This window comes from Haplochromis burtoni, unplaced genomic scaffold, assembly GCF_018398535.1.
Source record: "Haplochromis burtoni strain Fernald_Lab_line unplaced genomic scaffold, NCSU_Asbu1 Contig_20, whole genome shotgun sequence".
Classification (NCBI taxonomy): Eukaryota; Metazoa; Chordata; class Actinopteri; order Cichliformes; family Cichlidae; genus Haplochromis; species Haplochromis burtoni.
The window spans coordinates 496,228-520,930 of record NW_024582381.1 but is presented as its reverse complement, the minus strand read 5'-3'; the positions used below and the strand labels follow the sequence as shown (position 1 = coordinate 520,930).

Sequence of the window (24,703 nt, the reverse complement as noted above, 5' to 3'; positions counted from 1 at the left end):
TGGGGTCCTTAGGGACTAGTAAAGCGCTATATAAATACAGGCCATTTACCATTTACCATTTATACAGCTATTTTATGGCACCATAATGAAGCTGTTTTAGAATTATTACAGTATCACAAGACACAGAATCTACAGGGGGGAAAGTGTTTCTGAATAAAGTGCAAGTAAAAAATGAACCTAATAACTTGTAAATCATTTATATTCTATAGTTAAATAAAAATAAAGCGCAACATTTCAGAAACATTAAGACAGCAGAAGATTTCTCTCTCTGCTGATCTTTAAAAATAAGTATTTTTACAGGCTTCAAATCCATCTTTTTGTTTTCCACTGTTGTTTAAAAAATATAAATTTTAAGCTCCACACTCTCGTGTAACCTTAGTTTATTAAATCACACGTTTCTGTCCAGCCGACCTTCTCAGGGTAAAAAGAAAAAAGGTTGCACCTCTGAACCAGTTGTGTTTCCCGCTGCTGTGACATGAGGAGTGAAGCTGTTGCTCTTCACAGTTCAAAGAATAATAAAGCTGCTCTGACGATGGTGCCTCAGCACCCTCAAAACCTTCATAATTAAGAGTATAAATTATAAACACTCATGTGCTGTCCAGCTTTTATTTTTTAAATAAAATAAAATAAAGCAGAGCTTCAAGGTGTATTTTTCACAGCACAGATCACAGCATTCATCAACATGATCTAATCCAACCAACTTCTGTGATTCTTCATTGTCAGACTTTTTCTCTGCTGCTTTGTCGCATTTTTAAAAATATTTTTAAATATGCAAAAACAAGAAATACGTTTGAGCAGTCCTCAGGAATAGTTTTCCAGGCTTCTCGAAGGAAATTCAAAGGTCTTCTTTGGATGTTTCAGCTTTTTATTCTGTTGTCTATCAGGATGATCCCACAGTGCTTCAATAATTTTAAAGTTGTGCTGTAAAGCTGTTGTCAATCAAACTGAAACTAAAAAAGAAAAGAAACGAACAAACAAACAAACAATCTTTGAAAGAGCTTCTGAAACCTGAAAAACTGTTGCTCAAGAGGACTTGGGCGCACAAGATAAAGAAATGAGGGATGGGTCAAGACTTTTGCGCAGTACTGTATGTAAAGTAAATCACAACAGCTAAACTGTAAATCAAAAAGAGATTTTAGGACTGTTTCCTTTGGATTTTGTGTCAGAAGAAATTTATATTCCCATTCTTCTTTAAGAAAATAAAGAAGAGAAAGTTGTCCTCCATGTGATTCTTTCAGCAACAACCTTTTTTCAAGTCTTTGGCCTAAATGTCCTGAAACATTTCAAACCTCAGTTATCCTGCTGCGCATCCACTCAGCAATCACCACTAGATGGCAGCCTTGAGTCAAACTTCACCATGTTTGCCAGTTTCCCTCAAATGCTGATTTATATCCCGAAGGCCTGAAAAACCTTGATTAACATTTTAAGAGACCAGTCCCGTCATATTAGTTCACTTAAGACCAGTTCCTCCTTCGCATGCTTTAATGGGTTTGTCCCTGACTTTGTATGAAAACAGTGAAAATTCTCCATCTTTATTCTCTGATTTTACAAGCTCCTGCTGGCTACAGGAAAAACAAACTGTGACTGCAATTCATTCTTTAAAAGAACAACACTAATGGGAGGAATAATTAGAGGAGAGCCATTAGTTATTTGACCTTTTGTAGTGGCCCTGTTTTGACTCACATTCTGATTCTCTAAAAGTCTGCAGTTTTAATGGAGGCAGTGCTCTTATGCTTTTGTCCACTTGTATAAATCTTTTCCACACAGGACATTTTGAGACTTTACAAAAAGAAAAGCACAAACTCACTTTAGCTGATAAACGTGTTTGATGTGTTTCTAAAACACACATTCGATTTTTCCATTTTAACAATTCGACACATCTGCTTTGTTACAGTTGTGGTCGGAAGTCTTTATCCACTCATCGTGGGCATGAATAGTAATTTGGGGTTTTTTCCAGGCTGGAATGATTGTGCATCAAACATCTTTAATGACTTTGAAAGACGAGAATTGGGTGCACAACTTTGAATATATGTAGGATTTTCTCTAAATGATAATTGCCCACTAATATTTGGTTAAACTTCAGCACATTGCACCTTGACCGGATACTTTTGGTAGCCATCAACGAGCTTCTGGCATTGTTCTCGCTCGATCACTGGTTTCCTGGCACAGGATCCCTTCACCCCCCCTCTCCCCTCTTTCTGCTAAAGGGGAGTTCTTCCTCCCCGCACTCACTAAATGCTGCTCATGAGGAAGGAAAACCTGCTGCTTGGTGATGTTTCCTCTCTGATATTTTAGTGTCTTCACTTTGCAACATAAAGCACCTTGATGTGACCTTTCTTCTGAATTTTTGCTTTATAAATAAAACTGAATTGAATTCAAGCAAACTTAACAAACCACCCTTTAAAAGTGAAAAAGTCTCCATTTAATGTAGATGGACACATATCAGTGCACACGACACGGGTCAGGTAAAAAAAGGCATGAACATTTATGTGCAGAAACATATTAATAACACCCTGCATTACTCTTCTTCTTCCATGTTTTTATTGGAATGCTAACAAACGTGTGAATCTGAATATTCAGGGCGATGATGCCTCATGCATGTCCATATTCTTCCGCTGGATTCTCTTCTGCACTGCAGCACTGCATGGTGGAGGACTGCTGATGCAGTCTGATTGGTAAAGTGAGTCACAGTGAGCCAAACCTGTGGCTTGAGGCTTCCACTCATGCAGAAAAAGAAAAATAAACCCACTCAGCCAAACTGATTATTTCTGTAATAGCCTGGAAACTGTTATCATTATGCTTAGCTTCCTCATATGGCTGCTTAGACTGACTGACACTAAAGAAGAAATGAACTTTTCTAGATGGAAAATTCCCATGAAGTTGATGCAAAACGAGACAAACAAACAAACTGGAAATCCACTTATTTATGCCAGGTTTATTAGAGCTATGAGTGCTGCTGACACGAATATTGGCCACGCTTACTGTAAGTGTTAAATTCTCCCGGCCAGCAGCTTTTTTTCATTTGAATACCATCCAGACAGGTAAACACCCAAAGGAGCAGCCATGAGGTATTATAGTCATTATAATATTTACAACACCTGAACTTTTGCTACCATGACAACATGTTTTTTTTCTTCTTTTTTCAACATGCACAGCACATGGGTTTGACATGACAGATTACCCCGAGGCCCTGTTTTAAATGTCATGAGTAGGAAGTCCAGCTCACAACCTATCAGCTGTGGGGCAAACAGGGATGAATAATTTAAAACTACAGTGTGTAAACTGAACAAAGGAGAAATGGGGGGTTGATGTTCAGTGGGATTATAGTATGTGAGATTAACAACAAGCTAACTGTGTTTACTCCTTCGCCCTGCAGCTACGCCATCAAGACTGATCCGTGATAATAATCCCCAGCTGGAGAACAAACAACATCTGGGTGTGGAGAGAAGGGAGAGGGCGAAGCCTCAGCTGGGTGGGCGGCAGATGGTGACACTGCAGCAACACTTCTCCAGGTAGCACAGTCATCACGCTGCACTCACACTACATCCTCTCCTAAGACTGTTTATGAATGTTTTTGAGGGAGATGCACAAAGTGTATGGAGACTGTGTGAGAGTCTAAGAGGGCTTATGGACTACACAAACTATGACGTGGCTTTGTGGGGACTGTCTCACCAGAGATTGCAATAATGGTTTGCCCCAAACGTCCCACTTTGCAGTCTTCTTTGGGCTCCATTTGGGTTTGGTTGACAGTGTTCACTCATGGTAAATGCAGCTGCCTCTGCCATAGGCTGTTCATATAACATTTACTAGCAGTGCAACCGCTCTTTCAGTGCCATAAGTATTCCACACTGTGCCTAAATTTATCTGCTATCATATCATATGTGGCTGTCTCAATTTAGCCATAGCTTTCAGGTATGATGTGACATTTTGGGCCACATCTAGCCCCCCAAAAAACTAATCACTGACCATTTGTTGACTCTGGCGTCTCCTCCCAGAGGCAGCCGCATACCAGATGACCAAACCACCTCAGCTGACACAAAGAAACACCAGTTCTGCTCTGAGAGCCATCTGGATCTCCAAGGCTCACCCTATCTCTAAGACTGAGCCCAGCAACCCTACAGAAGAAACTTATTTTGTCTGTTTGTATTCATCCTCCTGGAGCAACTCTAAAGTTTTTGCATGGAAGAAAGAAGTCTGGAATACTCTGCTTAGCCTGTTGCCACCACCTTCTGACTTTAGACAAGTGATGGATGGATGGATGGATGGATGGATGGATGGATGGATGGATGGATGGATATGACTCAGGATAAATATGGCTGTCTTAATCCAGCCACAGTTCCACATTGTATTGTCTAAGTATCTGAAGTGTTGTAACATCTGAGCCACTACTGCTTCAATTTGAAACCACGTCATGACTTTTGACCACATCTGGCTCATCCAACAGCTGTCATGACCCATATCGAGCACGGCTCATGACGTTTGGGAGAGCCAAAAGTAGGCCTGAATAGGCCCAAATGTGGTGGTCTTGACAGCAACATCATTACATCCATATATTGCCTACTGCTTATCTGGCTAACAGAAGCTAGCTTGTTTTTTCAAGATATTTTTTTTTAGAGGAACTGCACATGTGACCAACAGTGCTGCATTCAAATGCCACCAGTCAGTATCCAGAGCTAGGTGTAGACAATTAGACCCATTAATCATCTACACCTTTATTATATTACATTACAATGTAATTACTTCAGTGCCATTACATCATCACATAACAAGCCAGTATGTCACTTAGGGTTGCATGAAGGTTTTTTTTTTAAACTTTTCAAAAAGTTTCCCCTCTAACATCGCACCTCATACCTCAGTTTATTAAAATCCATTGGCCACAGCCCATAAAAAACTGTCCAGTTGGGATGCAAACAATCTAAAGCACATCCATCAATGCTCGCCACAGCCCGATGTGACGAACCGCATGGGCTTCTGCGGTGTCGTCCAGCGGTTTCATTAAGGTAAGAGCCCACCGCAGGTCGTCTTTGAAATGAGAAGAATCTACTCAGTTTTAATGGAGTGCCCCACACTAAAAACTCAAACTCATGTCCACTTATTGATCTCCCCTCCTGGCATCTGATAAAGGGGAAATAATAACCAAGCATTATGTCCAGCCAACTGTTAGGCTACTGACGGTGCCCCGTCATCCAAGTTCGATCTGCATATGCTCAGCGAGGTGTGAGATTAGGCCTCCAATATTTGTGACCGTAAGTTAATTCCCTCCCCTGCCAAGCAGAAGATATTTGATCTGCTGCCCAATATTTAGGAAAATTACAGAAGATATTAGCCATTTTTTCACTCTCTCTCTGTCCCTGATAGATAGCAAAGTGTCAGGCAGTTAAAAATTATAAAAAGAAATACATAATGCTTAAAATCAGAAAATAACAAATGAAGCATTCACTAAATGTCAGGGTTTTAAAAACAGCTTTATTCAGTCTTTTTTATCTTGTTACATGTCTCATCCAATGCAGTGTTTTGAAATAAATTCTGCCTCTCAGTGTTCTGTTCATGACACTAATTTTGCAGCCTCTTTAAGCTGAGCTGCTAAAGCTCTGCAGGATATTTTCAGTCTCATCTTTTATTTACAAAAACATCTTTATGAGATATTTTCAAAATATCTAAACAGCTTCAATTTCATGCTAGTACATCGATCAATACCTGAAAAAGCTAACTCCAAATCAGGATCATTTGGCTGAGCATCAGCTGGGACAGTGTTTATTTTTCCTCCTTTAAAATGATGTTTCATAAAGATACAAAGCAGTTCACTCAAAGCAGTTTGAATCACAGAATCTTCTGGGATGATTTCTTTTGAGAATAGTTTATTGTTCACACATCTTCACGAAGAATATTTTCAATAATATGAAACAATCCCGATGGATTCCTTAAGGTTCAGGCACCAAAACAACTTGATTAGGTTAAGAAAAAAAAAGCTAGCTTCAAGTTCCACTCCATCTAATATTTGATTAAATTCTTCTGTATTTTTATATCTCCTATTTTATAAAACAACTCACATGGCATCAAAACTGCTAAATAACACACACATCATCATGTAGTCGATGTAATCCAGCTGCTGACTGACAAACAGAGCCTCTGTGAGAGGATGCCACACTCACACTTAACAGGATAACTCAGTGAGCTGAAGATAAAGACTGTGAGCTTGAGTGTATTACACCAAAGTAGGGAAAGGGGTCATTACTTAAGGGGGAATGTAGGCCATTCATTCATTCATTCATACATTGTTGTGCGTGATAGCTGAGGGTCAGGCTTTGGAAAGTGCAGCCTGTGGCAAAACATCACAAAGCGGCAGCAGCATCATCTGAGGGGTGAAGGAAGAGTCACTGAAGACCAGTATCTGCACGGCTGCTGGAGCAGTGTGACACACGTACTGTAAACACATGCATGACTACACATGTGTGTCAGTGGATGGTGAAATAATAAAAGACAATTTCATCTATCCAGATGTGTAAAGTAACATTTTTAGATTGTTTTTACTCCCATAATTATTCTTAACGCTTTGTTATAAAGTGATAAACTTCTGGTGTTGTAGAATGAAGCCAAATGAAGCACAAGTACCAAAAACTGCAGTTCTTCTACTGCCCAGTGAGTCAGTCCCCATAGAACCCCGTTTTAAAATGTCCAACTTTACAGAAAGAATAAACATGTTTACAACCTGAGACGAAAACATTTTGGTGCCTATGGACAGTTTCACGCTTTTATGACAACTGTACAAGGACTAAGTGTTCGATAACATGTTTTAAATTTAAGGGCGCGGCTGTTTTGACCCACAGGTAGGCACCTATAGCTGCTTTGTTTTTCGTACTCTCATGTTGGCCGGTTTGGATGATTTTTAAGGGCATTAAATAACAAATAATATGGCTTACTTATAATTACTACTACTGTCACACACACAGTTGCTAAGCAAGTTCTTGTTTTTAGCATTAGCTAATAACTTAGCATGGCATCCTCATGGCATTGGTCAATATCCTCCACGTGGTACTGGCACATTGCACAAACTTCACCTCCAATCAGTAGCTGGAGTTGAATCTTGGACACAACTGGGTGTTCCAATGATTTCAACAGGAATCAATGGACAATGATTCCAAACACACATAACACACATCAACCTGGTTTTGGAATGGATAAAGCAGGCTAATGTTTAGCTTCTGGAATAACCTTCCCAAATCCTTGATCTCAACCCTGTTGAAAATCTGTAGACTGTGTTAGGAAACTAACCAGTTTAAATGGATTCTTCCAATTCTTCCTAGATAAGTAGTCAAATATCCATCCATCCCAAGAGCATTCCATAATACATTCTGAAAAGTGTTGTACAACTAATGGTCACTATCCAAGCACTGCATCATGCATCGTGCTGAAGAGTAGAGCCTCACTACTGCCTAATTCACCCTCGGTCTACAATTGAAGCCCCAGAAGACAACTTTACAACCAATCGGTGACATCACAGCATCTTTTGAAGTGTAACAATTATAATCTCTGCACAGTTCAAACTCTCAGAATAATTTCTGTCTCTTGACAGCAGCTTAAGTCTGATAATTTATCTGAAGTCACAATAATTTCTGACCTTTGTACCCCCAGTAAATCAGGGCTTGCTGCTTTAAATCCAAATGATAATTGAAAAGCCTTATAGGTCTTCTGCTGAACTCTTTTATTATGCAGTCTTCTTCATCAGACAACAAAACAATGAGCACCGCATTTGTATCAGCCGTTTCAAAAGAATGCAGCTGTAATAAATAGGCAAAGATATTGAGGCTTTTATTATGCAGAGGTCGTATTTCATTGTTATGCTATGTGTGACTGTTGTGGATTGATTTGTAGAGGTAATCGTCAGGAGGAGTCGGTGTATTATACGTCTGAAATCGAGAGTAATGAAATTCTTTAGGAGCTGATTGTGAGAACAGCTACCTCGACAGCTGCTGAATGAAACCAGAGCTTCTTTCTGGTGTATGGACTGACTCCTGTCAAAGAAAAGGTCTATCCATTGTAACAATCCAACCCTGACTACAGTTTAAAACAGAGGGACTGGGAGTGAAAAGACAAAACAGGAAAATAAAACAGAGTAATATGTTTAAGGAATCCAATCCTGTTTCCTGAGCTCGGTGGGCAGCAGCTCTGAAATGAGGTCTGCTGGACAGTCAGATGTCTCAGCGATGAGTCTGCGATGGCGTGGCATTTATGTGAGCTCGTTATGACAGAGCCAGACAGGGCGAGTGCTTGTTTTTTTGAGAGCACTCAGCTGCACATTATATATTTTGAACACGGCCCACAGAGAGATCCTTAGACCCACTTTCCCTTCAGCGATGGAGTGATGACTCGTGCAGCTAGCCTCATTTCAAATGACCAGCGGTCAGTCGGAATGCAGCGTGGCGTGAGGGAGGACCGATTGGGAAGAAAGTGGAGGCAGTAAAAACAACATGAATTTTGATGGGAATCAGGTGGACCTCGTGAGGAGCAGATGTAGTCTTATGACAATTGGACTATGCCTTTATAACCATGCCTTTCTGGCCCAACTGTGACCCACATGTTCTGGCACTGACTCAGGATGAGTCTGCCAGTTAGATATTAGGTGTGTGGGAATATTTGAGCCATACCTGGCCAAGCCAATACGTGAAATAACCCTTAGCAAACATAGCATATGAATTTTGGTCTACATAACATCTGGCAGTACTGTAACTGAGCCATAAGTCCTAAAGATGTGAAGTTATAACTGGATAAGTCACCAGTATAGTCACTTTTAATTATATAAGATAAACCAAAACAGAAAATACTGGAGCCTTGACAAGCCAGTGACAGACTGGCAACCTCTTGCCCTATGACAGCTGGGAAAGGCGCCAGTTCCCTGAAATGGAAAAGTCATAGAAAATCAATGGAAGATAAGACAAATTTGGGAAATTCCTGTGTTAAAGCGACCAAAGACGAAAATATCTTAAAAGTAAAGAAAAACTCAAACTCAAATAAATACACATAAAATATGTAAATATATAACACAAAAGTGTCTCATTACAGTTATAAAAAGTTCCATTAAGAAAGATAAAAACTAACCTGTTGACAGGACAGCATACCGAGTCCAAAACCACCAAAGGATGATATCTTCATCCATCTTTTATACACAAGTCCACAAGCCAAGTTTCAGGAAGATTATTAATTTTCCTAAGTGGTCACATGAGAGGCTGGGACTGTTGTGGAAGGCTGAGTTTAGCTTATTTGTGTGACCCTCCACAACAGTCCCAGTCTTTCCCAATCGACAAGCCCCTAGGAATCATGATCTGAACTTTATTTCTTCTTAAATATGAACTTTAAGTTTAATCATAGTCAAAGGACATCAGTATATCTTTGTGAAAAGAATTATCTATAATTGTCAAAATGTCAAAGTAAAAAAATAATTTCTTCCTCAGAATGTACTCGTGTATGACCAGGAAGTCACTACCGTACATATATCTAAGATGTCCTAGCAAAAGCACTCCATTTGTTTTAAAAGAATAATCATGTATCATTATACAAACTCATTCAAACTGCAGCGTTTAGCTTCATAGCACGGTCGATTTTGCAGAGAGCATTCATCGTGTGGTTGTTCATGAATTTAATGTTTCATTGAATTTTCCATTTGGTGGATGCAGTAAGATCCAAAGTGCTTCACTTAAAGCACCACAAGTGCAGTGTGGGTAGTACCGACAGGATTTTAACCCCCAACACTTTACAGCACTGATGGTCTGCTGAAGCTGTTGAGCAACATACAGTGGAATCTGCATTTTACATCTGGCCTCTCAGACCGCATGTATCCAGATTAAAATGCATTTTTCTGGGCTTTAAACTCAAAGATTGCTCGAATTCAGTATCATCCCCTCCCACCACCATCCCACCCGCTGTTTTCATTTTAGCTGAGCTTGTTTCAGGTCAGTGGCAGTGACTGAAGAGAGCAATGCCAATGAAGTGCTCACAGTCGGCAGCCGGCGCTAATGGCTGTGCCGCACACATCTAACAGAGGGAAAGGCTGGCCTGGAAGTGACAGGGCAAAATGTCACTGCATACGACATTACGGAGGCATGGTCAGCGTCCATCAAGCATACATAGCTCCAGGGGAAAATAATTACAAAAATAACAGTCAAAAGCTACACAAATATAGCTGAAGCCCTTTGAAGAAATGTCAGCAGCGCTTTTATGGATGGCTTGAAATAAAATCAAACATTAAAGAAAATCAGTAATTGATTGTTAATTTGTCCTTCCTGTGGATACTCTCATGATTCACATGAGTCAGCTGCTACCAGCCAAAAAGCTCTTTAAGACCCTTTGTTTTCCCCAAACTAGTGAGTTTTGTAAAACAGCTACACCACCAGATATAAGATAAGATAGAAGATAAGATATGTCACTTCATCTAAAATAAAAAACATAATGTAAAAGATTTTACCCATTGGTATGTAGATTCCTGTTTCTGAAGCCTCAGCCTTTTGGTCAGCGCCATATTAGCTCTATGTAGAATCGTGTGGAGCTTGATAGTCAAGGCTCCTACTGGGTTAGTCATCAAGGTCTATCCTAACAGATGGGTGTTATTGTCTTAGGCTGGTGCTAGGTAGCTCCTTCTGTTACTGAGAGGAAGACAAAGTGGAGGTAGAGAGTAGAGCAAGGCTTTAGCTAGGGATTAGTGTTCGCTAGCATTAGCCTCTTTGCTCGCGTGTCATATTAGCTCGGATGCTCATCTTGGCTAGAAAAACAGACTTAAAACAAAATGTGCTAATTAGGACAAATGATTCCTTCAAGTGCCCCCCTTTTTTTTTTTACTTTGTTTGACTGTGGATAGTACTGATGACTGATAGGACAAGATGGACCAGGAAGTCAGTAGCCAAAGCTATTGCTGCTTGCTAATACACCAACTCTTTGGAGTATGCTTTAGTTTTTCATTTTTAGATGGACAGGACTGTATTTGTATAAGAGGGTACCACTGAGGTGTTGCTAGATAAAGTTACTGTACCAAATAACAAGAGAAAAAACAAGTGGAAAGAAAATTAACTAATCCAAAAGACATGCTATCTGACATTTATTTTTTAATCAGGAAACAACTGTATATAGTAGGGGTTTTTTTTTAAGAGGAATTAGCAGACATTTGAGAGAGTAGCTAATGCAAGTGCTGGATATTTACCTTAATTAACAGGGGGAAACAAAATCCATTATGCAGAAAATCTATATTGTAGCACAATCTTGTGTTTTTTGTTTGTTTTTGTTTTTTCCAAGATTGATGGAACCATAATTGGACACTAGCGTTGCAATGGAAAGTTAGTAGCTAATGCTAAGTGGAAAAACCTAATGACTAATTGTGTTTACAACTGTGTAGCAATGCCCTAATAACATACTCTCTTTTTTTGTGTTTTTTGAAGTTAACATCATGTTATATTGTAGAGAACCTAAAAAATTATGTCTTGTTATTAGTTGTGGAAAACTGTCCTCTCAGTGGCAGCTTATGCAACTTATCTCAAATTCTCATGCAGCCAACATATAAATCATAAAGTGTGGAGATGTTCTATTAAAGATCAACTGGTAACAGCTTCATATTCCCTGTTCTACACCTTTGCTTCCAATTAGTGAACTTCATTACTTTGTCCAGCAGCCTGGAAAAGTTACATTGTATTGCAGACATGTTAATGTCTCTACTCGCTATCTGCCTTATCATTAACTTTTAGATTAAGGAGAATTTGGTCAGTGACCCAAATGTTAAGGTGTAACCCCATTATCAAAATTTAAACAGAGGATGGAGTCTTAGTCTGAGGTTAGTTTTAATATATGAATGAACAAAAAGTAATAACAACTATATTTTTCCAGTATGTCTGTCTCCGAAATGTGTTAATGAAATTGTTTTTATAAGCTGTATTGGCATTATGAGTTAAGGGGTACAGCAGGTCATCTAATAATCAGAGATTAAGATTGGTTGTTTGATCCACAGCTGCTCCAGTCTGAATGCCAAAGTATACTTGGGCAAGACACTAAGCCTTGTGTGAATATTAGCTAGAAAGCACATAGAAAAGACAGAAAAACACTGCTGGTATGAATGGGTGTGAATGCTTAGAGTACTCCAGTAAAATTTAACAGTACTATATAAGAACCAGTCCATTTACCATTTACTGTCAGTGAGGTGGCCCATCACTTTGGTCCAGTTGGGTTCTTTTAAAGTTTTCCTGGTACCCAGATGATGAATCCAGTGATCAGTCTCTGACTTTCCTTCAAGTTTCTGTGAGATGTGTTAAGAAAATTTTGGTTACTAAACAGTTGTCTTATTGGTTAATCCACTACCTGGAGCGGGTTCAATGACTTAGATGAAATGGATGCTTGGTTAGGAATTCTTGTTGTCACATGTAAATGCAGTTGATTCAGAGTAGTGCAATTTTTCAACATGAAGAGGTTAATGTTGCAAAATTGTGCATTTTAAACTAAACCTTCAAGTTTTCCTGAACCTAAACAAGTATTTTTGAGGCTTAAACCTAACCTTTCACCAGGGTCTTGGATTTTTCTACGCATGTCCCCATTGTGAGAAAGGTGCAGGCTTAGGTGGGCATCAATAATGTTGCCGCCTGTGCCCGTGTCCAGTATTTCCAGTTGTGAGAAGAGCCTGAAGCGTTTCCTGCTCTGTGCTACATGTGAGAAAGGGAAACTTTAGGCCCTTTTTTGGCGATCATGTGTGAAAAATGTAAAACACCACAACAAATGGTATTTGGTGTCAGCGGCTGAAAAGTCTAGCTGTATCCCAGACACCAAAATGCACCTCATGTATATCTCAGAGAAGTTAGGGTTTTTTTTAACAGCACTGCAGAGACTGAGTTGCCCATAGAGGCCAATGCTCCCTGATTCTAACCAGTGATAGCAGGATAACATAGAAAATGGTAATAGGGAACAAGATATAAAAACTATTTCCCATTAAACTGAGATTAGATTTTAAGTCATGAGTTTCACAGAGCTGCTAGCAGGGATATAACCTTACTCCCTCTGTTCAGCAGCCTCCTTGAGCACTTCTGGAAAGAAACCAAGTCAATTGAGAGCCATAGAGGTATAATCTCTCTAGTTTTCACTGGGTCTCCTCCAGGATGAGGGCTGGGGGGTTCCGGGCAGCGCTTGAACCACTTCAGCTGGCTCTAATTGATGTGGAGGAGCAGCAGCTGTGCCATAAAATGTCTATGGTTAAAATGTATTCTAAAATATAAATTATCCACAATAATAATTAGCCTTTTACATGTCCTGCAACACTTAATTGCAATTAATTTATCTCTCATTAAGAAGATTATATTTTAACAGGTTTGTTTTCTTCCTAACCACAGCATGGAGGAGACGGTGCGAACGCTACTACAGAACCAGGACTCACTGGAAGGGCCCAAGGTGGACCCACTGGACCTAATGAAAGCATACAAGGTACCAACACACTTTCAGTCACAAGTTCTTTCTTGCGGGTATGGAAGTTTCAGAAAAATCTGAAATAATGTGAAACAGACAAATTACAAACATTATTTGCAATAATGTCTTGAACTCTAACAAGAAAATAAATTAACAGATGATATTTTTCATTTACTATATAGATGAAATACACGGGTGGTTTACTTTTAGATACACTATTGATCTCACTTTAAAATTCCTTTTTTGTTTTTAATCAAGTTTATAATACATTTATGCTTTGTGTAGAAGTGGGTGGTTGATGTGGTTCATTTTCATGTGCTTGCTGGAGTATTAAAAAATATATATAATAATGGACACTTTGCTGGGATGATGCATAGTTTTAAAACCTGCTGTACGCATGGGAATATCCATCCATGCAACTGCATATGACTAGGGATCAATGAATACATTTAAAATACTTTTTCCACACAGTCTTTTTAGATATTTATGTTTATGAAAAAATATCGTGTTTATGGTACTACCAATAATGATGCAATAGTTTAGCTTGCGGGGGTCTGCGTTGTGTCTCCAGATAGATCCAAGTCCCCACAATGCAATAATTTTATTGTGTTGTGGGAACACAGAGTCACACATGCTCCAGATCTTCAGCTTTGATGTTGTTTATGAGTTATGTTGGTGTGGCTAAATGTGCAAATCACAGGAGCTAATGAACCGTATAGCAAATGCAAACAAGTCTCATAATTAGGAATCTCAGCGTTATCCATCTTGTCCTTTTCATACTTCGATCCATCTTCTCCTGTTTGAGTCAAAGCTTTTTTTAATGTTTGTATTCTGCAGTTTTATACTAATAATGCAAAGTGAAAGATGATGCATCATTGTATTAAGGGCCAGCCTCATGTGCAGGCAGTTTATCATCTATGAGTGACGCTCCAAAAAACACATTAGAGTGCAAAATGCATGAAGCTTAGATTGCTTGAACTGTGTGTATCAACCAAAACAGTGATGGGAAAAAGAAAAGGATGTCCTACACTGCTACATATACTCCATGTATTGTATGTTATCTTCTTCTCCCAGCGCTCACTTTAGTAGTCACCACAGTATTTCTAGGATCTTTTTGTGTCACAGCATCCCCTGCATGCCCTCCTTCACTACATCCATGAACCTCCTCTGAGGTCTTCCTCTTTTCCTCCTCCCTGTCAGACCCATATTCAACATCCTTTGTTCAGTATATCCTTTATCCCTCCTCTGCACGTCTACAAACCATCTCAGCTTTGACTCTTTAACTTTGTTTCCAAATCCTCAAAACCAAAGAGTCTCTCTGATGTATCTATTTCAAACTTGTCCATCCTGGTCAATCCCAGTGAAAGTCTGAGCATCTTCAGCTCTGCTTCCTGCCACTGTCTCCAAACATCTACATACAGTACTTTTATACTCTATGTTGTAAACTCCATTTACTCTGTAACTGAGTATCAGTAAAATGATGAGAACATCACAGAGGCAGCTCAGCTCTTTTTAAGGTCTTAACTTATATCCACTGAAAGTGTGGGAATTATTTTCTCTGACATGGATTATCACTAATCTCAGACTAAATACTTTTCCCAGTTGAAGTTTAATTGAAAGTTTTCATTTAGTCTAAGACTATGTTTGATCCATGACTGGGAAAAAGGCTAAGTGCTACTTATTTCACTGCTAAATCTGTTCTAATACCATCTAAAGAATAGGGACTGTTTACTACTAACATGTTCTTATTCCTGACTTTCCTAGAGTAGCTTTGCATGATTCACAGTTCAGAATAATCCTTACATTACATAATTTTCTCTGGGATCGATAAAGTATTCTGATTCATACCATAATAATAATAAAATAGTAAAACAGAAAAACCATCTTAAGTGTTGTCAAGAGCATGTCAAAGCAACAGGAGGTAATATAACTCTAACCTTGAAGAAATGTTGACCAGTCCAGTCCACATACAATAACACATTCTGACATGAAAAGAAGAGATAAAAGCCCTTTTTTTTTGGAGACTATTTTTTAGGGGCACATTTGTGGTGAAGAAAGTGGAGAGAGAGATGGAAGGCACAAACTGTGGTCATGTGGCATACCTGCTCACCCACTGAGCTAAACTAGCACCCCAAAGGTGCACACCTTTGATGCTGACTTTATTCGTGTCTAAATGCAGAAACTGAGTCTTTGAAAATCTTCACTGTGGCAGGAGTTTGTGAAAAGCTCAGTTTTCAGTGTCCAAAATGCCGTTCACGTGTCGACAAAGTCCACAGCACACAGAAAAAGTGCCAAAATACATGTGTAGGAGTAAAAACAAGCCATTATAGCCCCTCCCCCTTTATGCCAACTTTATTCTTATTGGCTGCCACTCGCAAACAATATGTGGGTGGGGTTTCTGTGCCCATAGCCAAAGCTGTGTGCCTTAAATGACCATAATAGAGATATCTCATCTCTATGACATCATAGAGAGCCAAGATTGGAAAAAAAAATGTGTGAAACTGAATGTTTAGAGCAGTGTGCCGTCTGAGCTTTTGTCTCACAGGGATTACGTCTACATTCTTTGACCTTATTATTTTAAACCTTAGCCATGTTTAATATGAAAATCCATCCCAGTTACAGGTAATATGAGACAATCAAAAAGGAAAAAGCACAGTGAGTCTAATTTAAGTGTAGATAAATGGTATGGAGTTCCCCAAGACTCCATTTTGGAGCCTCTTCTTTTTAATGTCTACATAATCCAGTAGCCTAGAGCACTAGCTGGCACATTTTAGCATAAATAATAGAAGTTTAATAAATCTTTGAAGTGAAGCAGAGCAGCTTTATTTATGCAGTGGCTGCAGCTCTCGGTGTGCAGCTCATCAAGATTTATTGCTCTTATAACTGGAGCTTTATGGAATATGGAGCATTTAGTTTTCATCTCTTTGTGACTCCAAGGCATGCATGTTTGATATGCTCTCTGCTTTCCAGGACAAACTCCTGGAGGAAATGTGGAAGCAACAGGACAGTCTGGAGGGTCCCACGTCTGCCACACCAACAGCAGAGATGTCCACCTCGCCCGAGGCCGGTGGTGGCGATGGCGGTTTAGAGGACAATTCAAAGGACAGCAATCCCCTGTTGGAGCGGCTCAGAGCGCTCGAGGTAATAAAGTGGATTGCACGGTCCAGTTCTTAGGCTTCGTCCACAACTTTTCACTTTCACCATGTCAGACTGAGAAATATTTTTAATTAAACATATTACATTTGATGGTTAGAAATAAACAGGTGGCATTGGATGAACATAACTCTGACTGCTGTATCTTTATGTAGGAAGGGTTATTGAGTAGGTGTTAATGGTTGCAAAATTATGTGGTTGTAGGCCACCCCTAATGCTTTCACCGTGACCGGTTAAGAATATAAACTATGTGTTAGTTTTTCCCACTCTCAAAAACAGTGAGGTCAACAGCAGGTAAGCAGATTGTGCTGTTATAGCTTCAAGATGCCATTCACAAGGTGTCAGACAACATTATGTGGTGATGAAATGTAAAAGTGTTAGCCGAAGCCTAGGGTGCTTTACATTATTAAAGAAATCAGAGGAAAAACTCAAATCTCCCAGAAGCAGGGAGCATTAAACACATAGTTTTTAAATGTCTATGTTATTCAAGTCAGCCTCTTAACACAGAGTTCCTGCACCATTATTAAAAGAAAACGAAAGCAATGCTTCTTAAGACCTTACGCCATAAGAACCCAGATCCATTTCTCCTTTAAATTATATAGAACATAAAACAAAGCAACCACGAGATTCACATGACACTGAAGTTAATTTCTTTGGATTTCTGACTTCTGGGCAGAAAACACAAGTAATGTGAAAAAGTCACTTGAATTTAGGATTTTCAGTAATTGTCAGCAGGGTTTCTGTCATACCCAGCAGCTGCTGGCCCTAAAATTAGTATTAGTTCATCTTATTTTCCTGTTTTAGGAAAGCCATTTGATACTGGCGCTACATTTTTTTATTTTGGTAGGTAAGTCACATTTATATATTGATGGGTGGTGCATAGTTAATTGAAAACAATTAAAACTAGGTCTTGTCAACCGTTTGGGTGGGTCATTATGTGGGACACCACAGAGCCTGTGGACAATAATGGAAACAGTTCAGTTTCTCTGTGATTGTTGAAGGTTTTTAAGTCCTTGTATGAGCACTGCTGATAAATAAAGTTAAAGACAAAAGAGGCATCGTTGGTTTTCTTGTGTTATAAATAATAGTTTTGTTGATCTTTAGAAAATCCAGAGTTTTACCAATAGCGGTTTTCACAGATAAAAACAAGATGAAACAGTGGTTGGAAATTGAAGCACAACCAGAATTACCAAAGCTGCGATCTCATTGCCTCTGAAATAGCTGCTTTGAAGACAAGACCAGTATTGCAACCAGTCACAGTCAGCCGCCATCTTCACAGTGACTTTGGTGAGTCCCAATGGCAATAAGATGCGTTCGTTCTGTCAGGCTGGCAATTACATGTAATTTGTTTGTGATAATAAATTATTAACTGTGAAAAATTGGTCAGTTATCTGTCACTTATCTGTTTTCATCTTTTGCAAATCTGTTGTCCAATCACATCCAAAGAAATTACCATTAAATATAAAATCACTACTTACAGCCAGAACCACAGATTCTTCCCGATAGTGACAAATCTGCTGCAGTGTGGGAGCCCAGCAAACTTGCTATCACCTTGTAATAGAATGATGAGTTTGAGCGTGCTGAACTATCAACCATCTAGTTTTCCTTGTCGTAGGGTGGTTGCCATCCTATTTTTACTCTAGTGCGACTGGGTTATTGTGTAATAGTAGAACTATTTTAGTAGTATAGCACCCCCTAGTGTTACAGACCATGTAATTACACCCTAAAATAAATTTATTTGATACAGATTTACTAATATATAGAAATTATAGTCAGTAGCAATATTTTTAACCAATTTAAAACCTATTTAAAAAATTTCCTATCATTTCAAAATTTAAGACTTTTTAATGACCCATGGGAACCCTACATTAACTAGGTTACACGTTACCTGTTCAGATTTAGATTTAGGGTCACATTTTTGTATGGCATTTTCAGTTATTTCGCATATTCAGAAGGAAATCTTGTTGTCCAATGGCATGTACGAGACTTTAAATTAACACATAAATCTTCTAGTTTCTGAAACTATGCTTTTTTAGCATGTGGACAATGTGTAGGCATAACCCTACCCCTACATGGTTTGCCAGTAACCTGGTGGATGTTAAGGGGTAAATTGAATTACTTGCAAATGATAATTAACAGCCATTATATGTTGCTCAGAGCATCCAAGTCTGTATGGTGCTTTCATTTTTTTTAAACAGTGAGCAAAGCAGAAGAAAAACAAGCACACACATCGTGTTTTGCAAGGCCTCTGTCCATCTTTGAATAGGACAACAAAAGAGGCTCTATTATGTTGAAGCGCGGTCCTAAGGGCACAGAAACTGCAGAAGACAAAGGAGTTATTCATATCCAGGAGGTGATAATTAAAAGGCTGCCAGGGTAGTTAACATTTGGAGTCAGTGTTCCAGTGAATGTACAGTATGCACCCCCCCACCCCCGTTACATCTTCCCTGCTGAATAGGTCATAGGACTCGCCATCTGCTGAGATCTCGGGCAGCCATTATTGATGGAGCTTCTATCCACTGAAAAGCCTCACAGAAAAAAAACAGAGAAAAAAAGAGTGAATTCACTCGGCTTTGCTTGTGTTGTTCTGTTGGCTGTTCAACACAGTCTCACAGCAGTCCATGAAATACTCATGAAATTTAATCTGCTGCTGCTTCAGGGATACAAATTCTTCTTTTTAATGGGGTTACTGATCATACATTTCTTTCTTTTTTAAAATTTAACAGTTTTCAAAGTTTTAAATTTTTTTTTAAACCTGTTGTATCAAGAAATGACTTAAACAGAAGCTGTCTGACAAATTGAAGTAGGCAAAAAGATCTGAAAAAGCAACACATCTATCAGTATGGTAAGGGTTATAAAACCATTTCTTAGTCGTTGGATTCCGTTGCACTACGGTGGGAGCCATTATCTACAAATGAAGAAAACTTGGACTGGTGGTGAAGTGGCCACAGGAGTAACCGGCTGACTAAAATTATTCCAAGAGCACATCAACGAGTCAGGAGGTCAAGGTCACAAAAGAACCCAGAACAACATTAAAGAACCATAGGTTTATCATGTCTCAGTTAAGGTCAGAATTCATGATTCAACAATATGAAAGAGACTCTGCAAAAATGGAATCCATGGGAGAGTTCAAGACAAAAATCACTGCTGACCATAAATAACACAAAGGCTCATCTCACATTTGGGAAAAACCATCCTGATGATCCCAAAGACTTTCAGAAAATATTCTGTGGACTGACAAGAAAAAGCTGAACTTTTTGGAAGGTTTGAGTCCCATTACATCTGGATTGTAATGGGACTCAAACCTCATACCAGCAGTCAGACATGGTGGCGGTAGTGTAATGGTCTGCGGCTGCTTTGCTGCTTCAGGATGACTTGCCGTAATTGATGGAACCATGAATTCTGCCTTTTACTGAATTCATGGTTCTTCTGAAGGAGAACGTCCAGCCATAAATTCCTGCCTTGAAGCTCAGCTGCTCTTAGCCTATGAGGCAGGACAATCATCTGAAACAAAACAGGAAGTCTGCCTGAAACCAAAATTTGAGTGGCCAAGTCAAACCCTGGAGGTAAATAAGAATTGAGCTTGAAAAACCTCAGATGTAGGTCGAGGCTGAAATAAAACAATTCTGCAAAGAAGATCAGGCAAAAAATTCCTCCACAGTGATGTGAAAGACTTGTTGCCAGTTATATTAAAAGCTTGATTACAGTTTTTGCTCCCAAGAGTGCCCCAACCAGCTAATAGAGGCCAACAAGGGGGGCGATTACTTTTTCACACAGTTTGGATAATTTATTTCCTTTAACAAGTTAAACTGCTTTCTTTATTAAGTCAAGTAATCTTTGCATGGCATAAACATTTGTTTGGTGATCTGAAACATGTAAGTGTGACAAATATCCAAAAGAATAAGAAGTCAGGATGATGGTGGATACTTTTTCATAGCACTGTACAGTATGTGTGTCTAATTTTGCATCCAGCATGAGTTTAGTGATTTCCGGCATCAGTCCATGCATGATTTGCAGTGATATTTTAGGGAAAGTTAATTTTCCTTGGTAATAACCTGGTCAAAGCCTGTATAACGAGTTTGTCATTAATGATGGTCTTTTAAAATAAAAGAACACCTTAAATTGCATCAATTTTCCTGCCTACTCTGATGACCCTAAATGGATGATTCGGAGTGTGTTTTTGTGGCTTTCACGCTGTTGCTTCTTCATGGTGGCTGCCTTTATTTTATCCACATTGTAATTAAACTTTAATGTCAAACTGAAGAGTGAGAGAGAGATGCACATTAGAGAGTTTTCAATTTAGGTTCAAACTACTTTCCAGTCATTATGGCACACTTGGGCACCTTCCACATAGTCCGCCACAGAAAGTAAAATATTTGCTTTGAAAACCTCCAAAAAGTGAGAATATAAATAATAAAAACAGAGTGAACCGACTTTCTTCTAACTGAGGGGAACTGCTGAACTGCTCAGCTCCTCCACCAAGTCTGAGTTTTCAGTGAAAGTTGACAGTTAAGTCTGAAACACTGATTGATGTGATGGTTTCTGCAGATCGAACAAGTTAACGGTGCACAAACAAGGACGAGGGAGCCCGACTGTAAGCGCGCTGCCAAACATTTACAGCTTTGCAAGTGATTTATCTGTACATGCAGGATCACTTTGTGGGGGTTTAATATGTTTCGCAGATGCAAAAACAATTTATTTCAAGCCAGATTGATTGACACCTATAAACTTTTTTTTTTTTTACTTGCAATCTACACATTGACACATTAATCCATCAGGCTCATTTGTAAAGATGGTGTAATACAACTGCAAGAGCAAGTGTGAACTCATAACATAACAGGCTGAAAGACTCAAAGTACAGTACCAGAACTTGCACACGCACAAACGCACAGCTTGTATTTGCAAACACTATAAGACATGCATAGGACTGTATGTACTGCGATACCAGCAGATATACTTCATGCAAGTGTAACGTGAGGGTTCACTAGATGGTTCGGAATCTCTCTGAATAATTAGGAACAGCAAGATGGAGACGGATAACTTTTTAGCAGCCGCGTTACTCTCAGCACACAGCAACAACAACCCACACTTCCTGTGTGCCGACCTCATGAATACTTCACTGGCCTCTCAGAAGCCAGGAAATCTTATACTCAGATCAAAACAGGGAAAACAACCAGGTCGATATAACACATACTTATTACTGGTTTGAACATGCATGTCTAAACATTCAAACATGTAAACATGTAAATATCAAAACACGTAACCACCAAATAGCTACATAACTAGCTTTATAACCTTTGTAAACACCTCTTTGTATATCAAATTAGATTTAAATTTACTTCTACACTTTACACAAGTATCAGTATAATGACAATTCAGTCCAGTTCAGTTCATTTATATAGTGCCAAATCACAATAACAGTTGCCCAGTTGCCCAGACATGAAATTTCCAACTCGTGGGACTAATAAAGGTATCTTATCTTATCTATCTTATCTCAAGGTGCTTTGCATTATATTAAAAAAAAAAAAACCTTCAATAAGATAGAGCAAACCCCAACAATCAAATGACCCTCTATGAGCAAGCACTTGGGGACAGTGGGAAGGAAAAACTCCCTTTTAACAGGAAGAAAGCTCTGGATGAACCAGGCTCAGGGAGGGGCGGCCAACTGCTGTGACCAGTTAGGAGCGAGAGGAGGAAGACAGGACAAAGACACACACTGACACAGCCAAGCTGCACAAGACACAGCAGCCAATGCCAGACAGATGCTGAGTTAGAGCTGGCTAGCTAGGATTCATAGACAGTATGAAAGATGCCACTCAGTGGTTATGAAGCTTCAAGATGTTTTGTCCATCGCCATCTTGTTCTTTAAACCAGGTGTGACCAGCGAGTCTGACGGGTGGACTTCATTTCTAAGTTGACTTTAGCCGGCGTGGCTTCCTGTAGATGCTTTAACCAAACGGGGAATTTAGGCACTTGGAGCAGAAAGTCACAGATCCCTCTAACAGTCTATGTGAAGGACAAAAGGTCAATGTGACCTCAGTCCTCTTCCAAAAGAGTCGGGGGATGTCTTATTTATTAAGTTAGTCAGTTTAGACTTCAATAGAAAATGAGGGTTTAAAACATGACAAAGCTACCTAACCCACATTTAAATCTCCAAAGTTCCCATTTTAAGAGTCAAGTAAACCCTTTCCTCACGCCTGAAGCCAGTAATCAGCATCATTTCAGCTGCTGAAATACTGTGTTGTTTACCTCTGCCTGCTGCACAGGGATACAGGTGGTGTTGATCTGTGTAGGGCGAGTTCTTCTTTGAACTCTGTTCATTCCTGTGATCAGCCATTTCTGTGATCTTCTGTGAACTTGTTGTTCCGAGGAGTTGCCCACAACACTAAGTGAAAACAAGCCAGCTCAGGTGGCCTGGCCTTTCAGATTTACGAGAATAATCACTTGTGTAGAAAGTCGCCCGCTGAGTTCCCAGAATGGTGTCGGGCCTGAACCTCTGTCAGTAATTGAATTATAGCTGAGGTACCTCAGGTCAGCCTCGCAGACACAGTGAGGGTCTGCAGGATTAAGTTGGGATGCCTGAAATTTAAGGCATCGTTCATTTACGACCATCCCTCTCCAGTGAAACCAACAAATCCAAGTGCTTCAGGGAGAGTACTGTCTAGATAGACAACTCACCTCCATCCAGAGAAAACAGCATCAAGACCTTTAACGTTTCTCATAGTTCTATAATTAATCACATTTTCTATCCTACATATTTTTGTTTATTTTCTTATTTATATGAGTGCGTTCAGAAATTATTAATGCAGTTTGCATGCGTGCGTTTTGTGTCTGCAGGCAGAAAACTCGGCTCTGTCGATGGAAAACGATAACCAGAGGAAGCAGTACGAACGCTGTTTGGATGAGGTGAGTGCTCCGACACTGCAGAAGATATACAGCATGTATTTACAATGAAATCACACTTTTATTTTTCATTAATAATTAAGGCTTATAAGGCTTATAATTAAGGCTTATATTTGCACTGATTTGTACCACCAAAAATGGTCATTCTCCAGTAAATGGCATTTTTAGGGTCTGAAAAATTTAGCTGGTATACAGTACCAACCTACAGTGAGTCAGTCCTCATAAAACCCTAAAAAGACTGCACATAAAAAACAGAAGTTTACACCGTTACACGTTTAGTTCAGAGAGATCTAATGCTGGCTAGCTTGATAAGCAGGCTGCATCCATAGACTGTACTGGACTGTCCATAGACAGACAAAGTCATAAAAGACATAATGAAACTCATCTGTAATTCTTATCAGGTCTAAAAATGAAATAAAAACAACCTGAGATGAACAAAAGCACATGACATATGGCACAGAGTCATTTATTGAACAGTAATCAAGCCAAAATGCAGAAGTAGGTGTATGGTAGCAGAATGCTGAGGATGACAGACATCAGCAGTGATGCCCATCAGTTCTGCAAAGGGTTATAAGGTTCTTTCCAAACAATTTGAAGTCCATCATTCTCCAGTGAGAAGGATTGTTCATGAGTGGAAAACATCAGGACAGCTGCCAGTCTTCCTAGGAGTGAACGTCCCAACTAATTTATGACCAAGGTCGGAACAATGTAATGCTCAGAGAAACTGCAAAAAACCCAAGACATCAATCTCGGACTCAATTAGATATATGTAAACTTCAAAGGGGCCTCCCTTGGTGGAAAGCAAGTTAAGAAAAACCTCCTTGTGATTGCCCTGCGTCACCTGCAGGTTAATCAGCTTATCTGCAAGCACTGCCTGACTATCCAGTGTTTGCAGACAAGTCAGCGTCTTCCAGCCAAACTGTTGCAGCTAAACCCAGCAACCTGCTAGTGATCAAAGAAATTCCAAGGAAGTTTTTGTCGCAGCACCACGTACCTGTTTGCAACCAATTTCACCTAGCAATGCCCAGCAACCACTCTCCAACCAATCAGGGGATACCATTTTACTGAACAGGTGTGTGTGACCGAGGCCTGAGTTTGTCCTAATGCTGTGGATGCCCTGTATATACTCTGGATGCAGCTCACTGTGGTAATTTACATGTTGTTTTCACATCAACAACTTTTCCAATTCCAACCATCCAAAAGGTAAATGAATGTAGAGAGG

General features: G+C 39.4%; 1 protein-coding gene across 6 annotated transcripts in view; it reads left to right on the top strand.

Moving 5' to 3' along the window:
- LOC102308442 (nck-associated protein 5) overlaps positions 1–24,703 on the top strand; it is a 96,781-nt gene that overhangs the window by 15,548 nt on the left and 56,530 nt on the right. For all 6 annotated transcript variants that reach the window (XM_005939814.3, XM_005939813.3, XM_042218558.1 and 3 more), the window contains exons 2-5: positions 3,377–3,512; positions 13,353–13,443; positions 16,396–16,566; positions 23,416–23,484. In XM_005939814.3, the coding sequence (XP_005939876.1) occupies positions 3,484–3,512; positions 13,353–13,443; positions 16,396–16,566; positions 23,416–23,484 (360 nt within the window). In that variant the 5' untranslated portion in view covers positions 3,377–3,483. The remainder of the gene's footprint in view (positions 1–3,376; positions 3,513–13,352; positions 13,444–16,395; positions 16,567–23,415; positions 23,485–24,703) is intronic.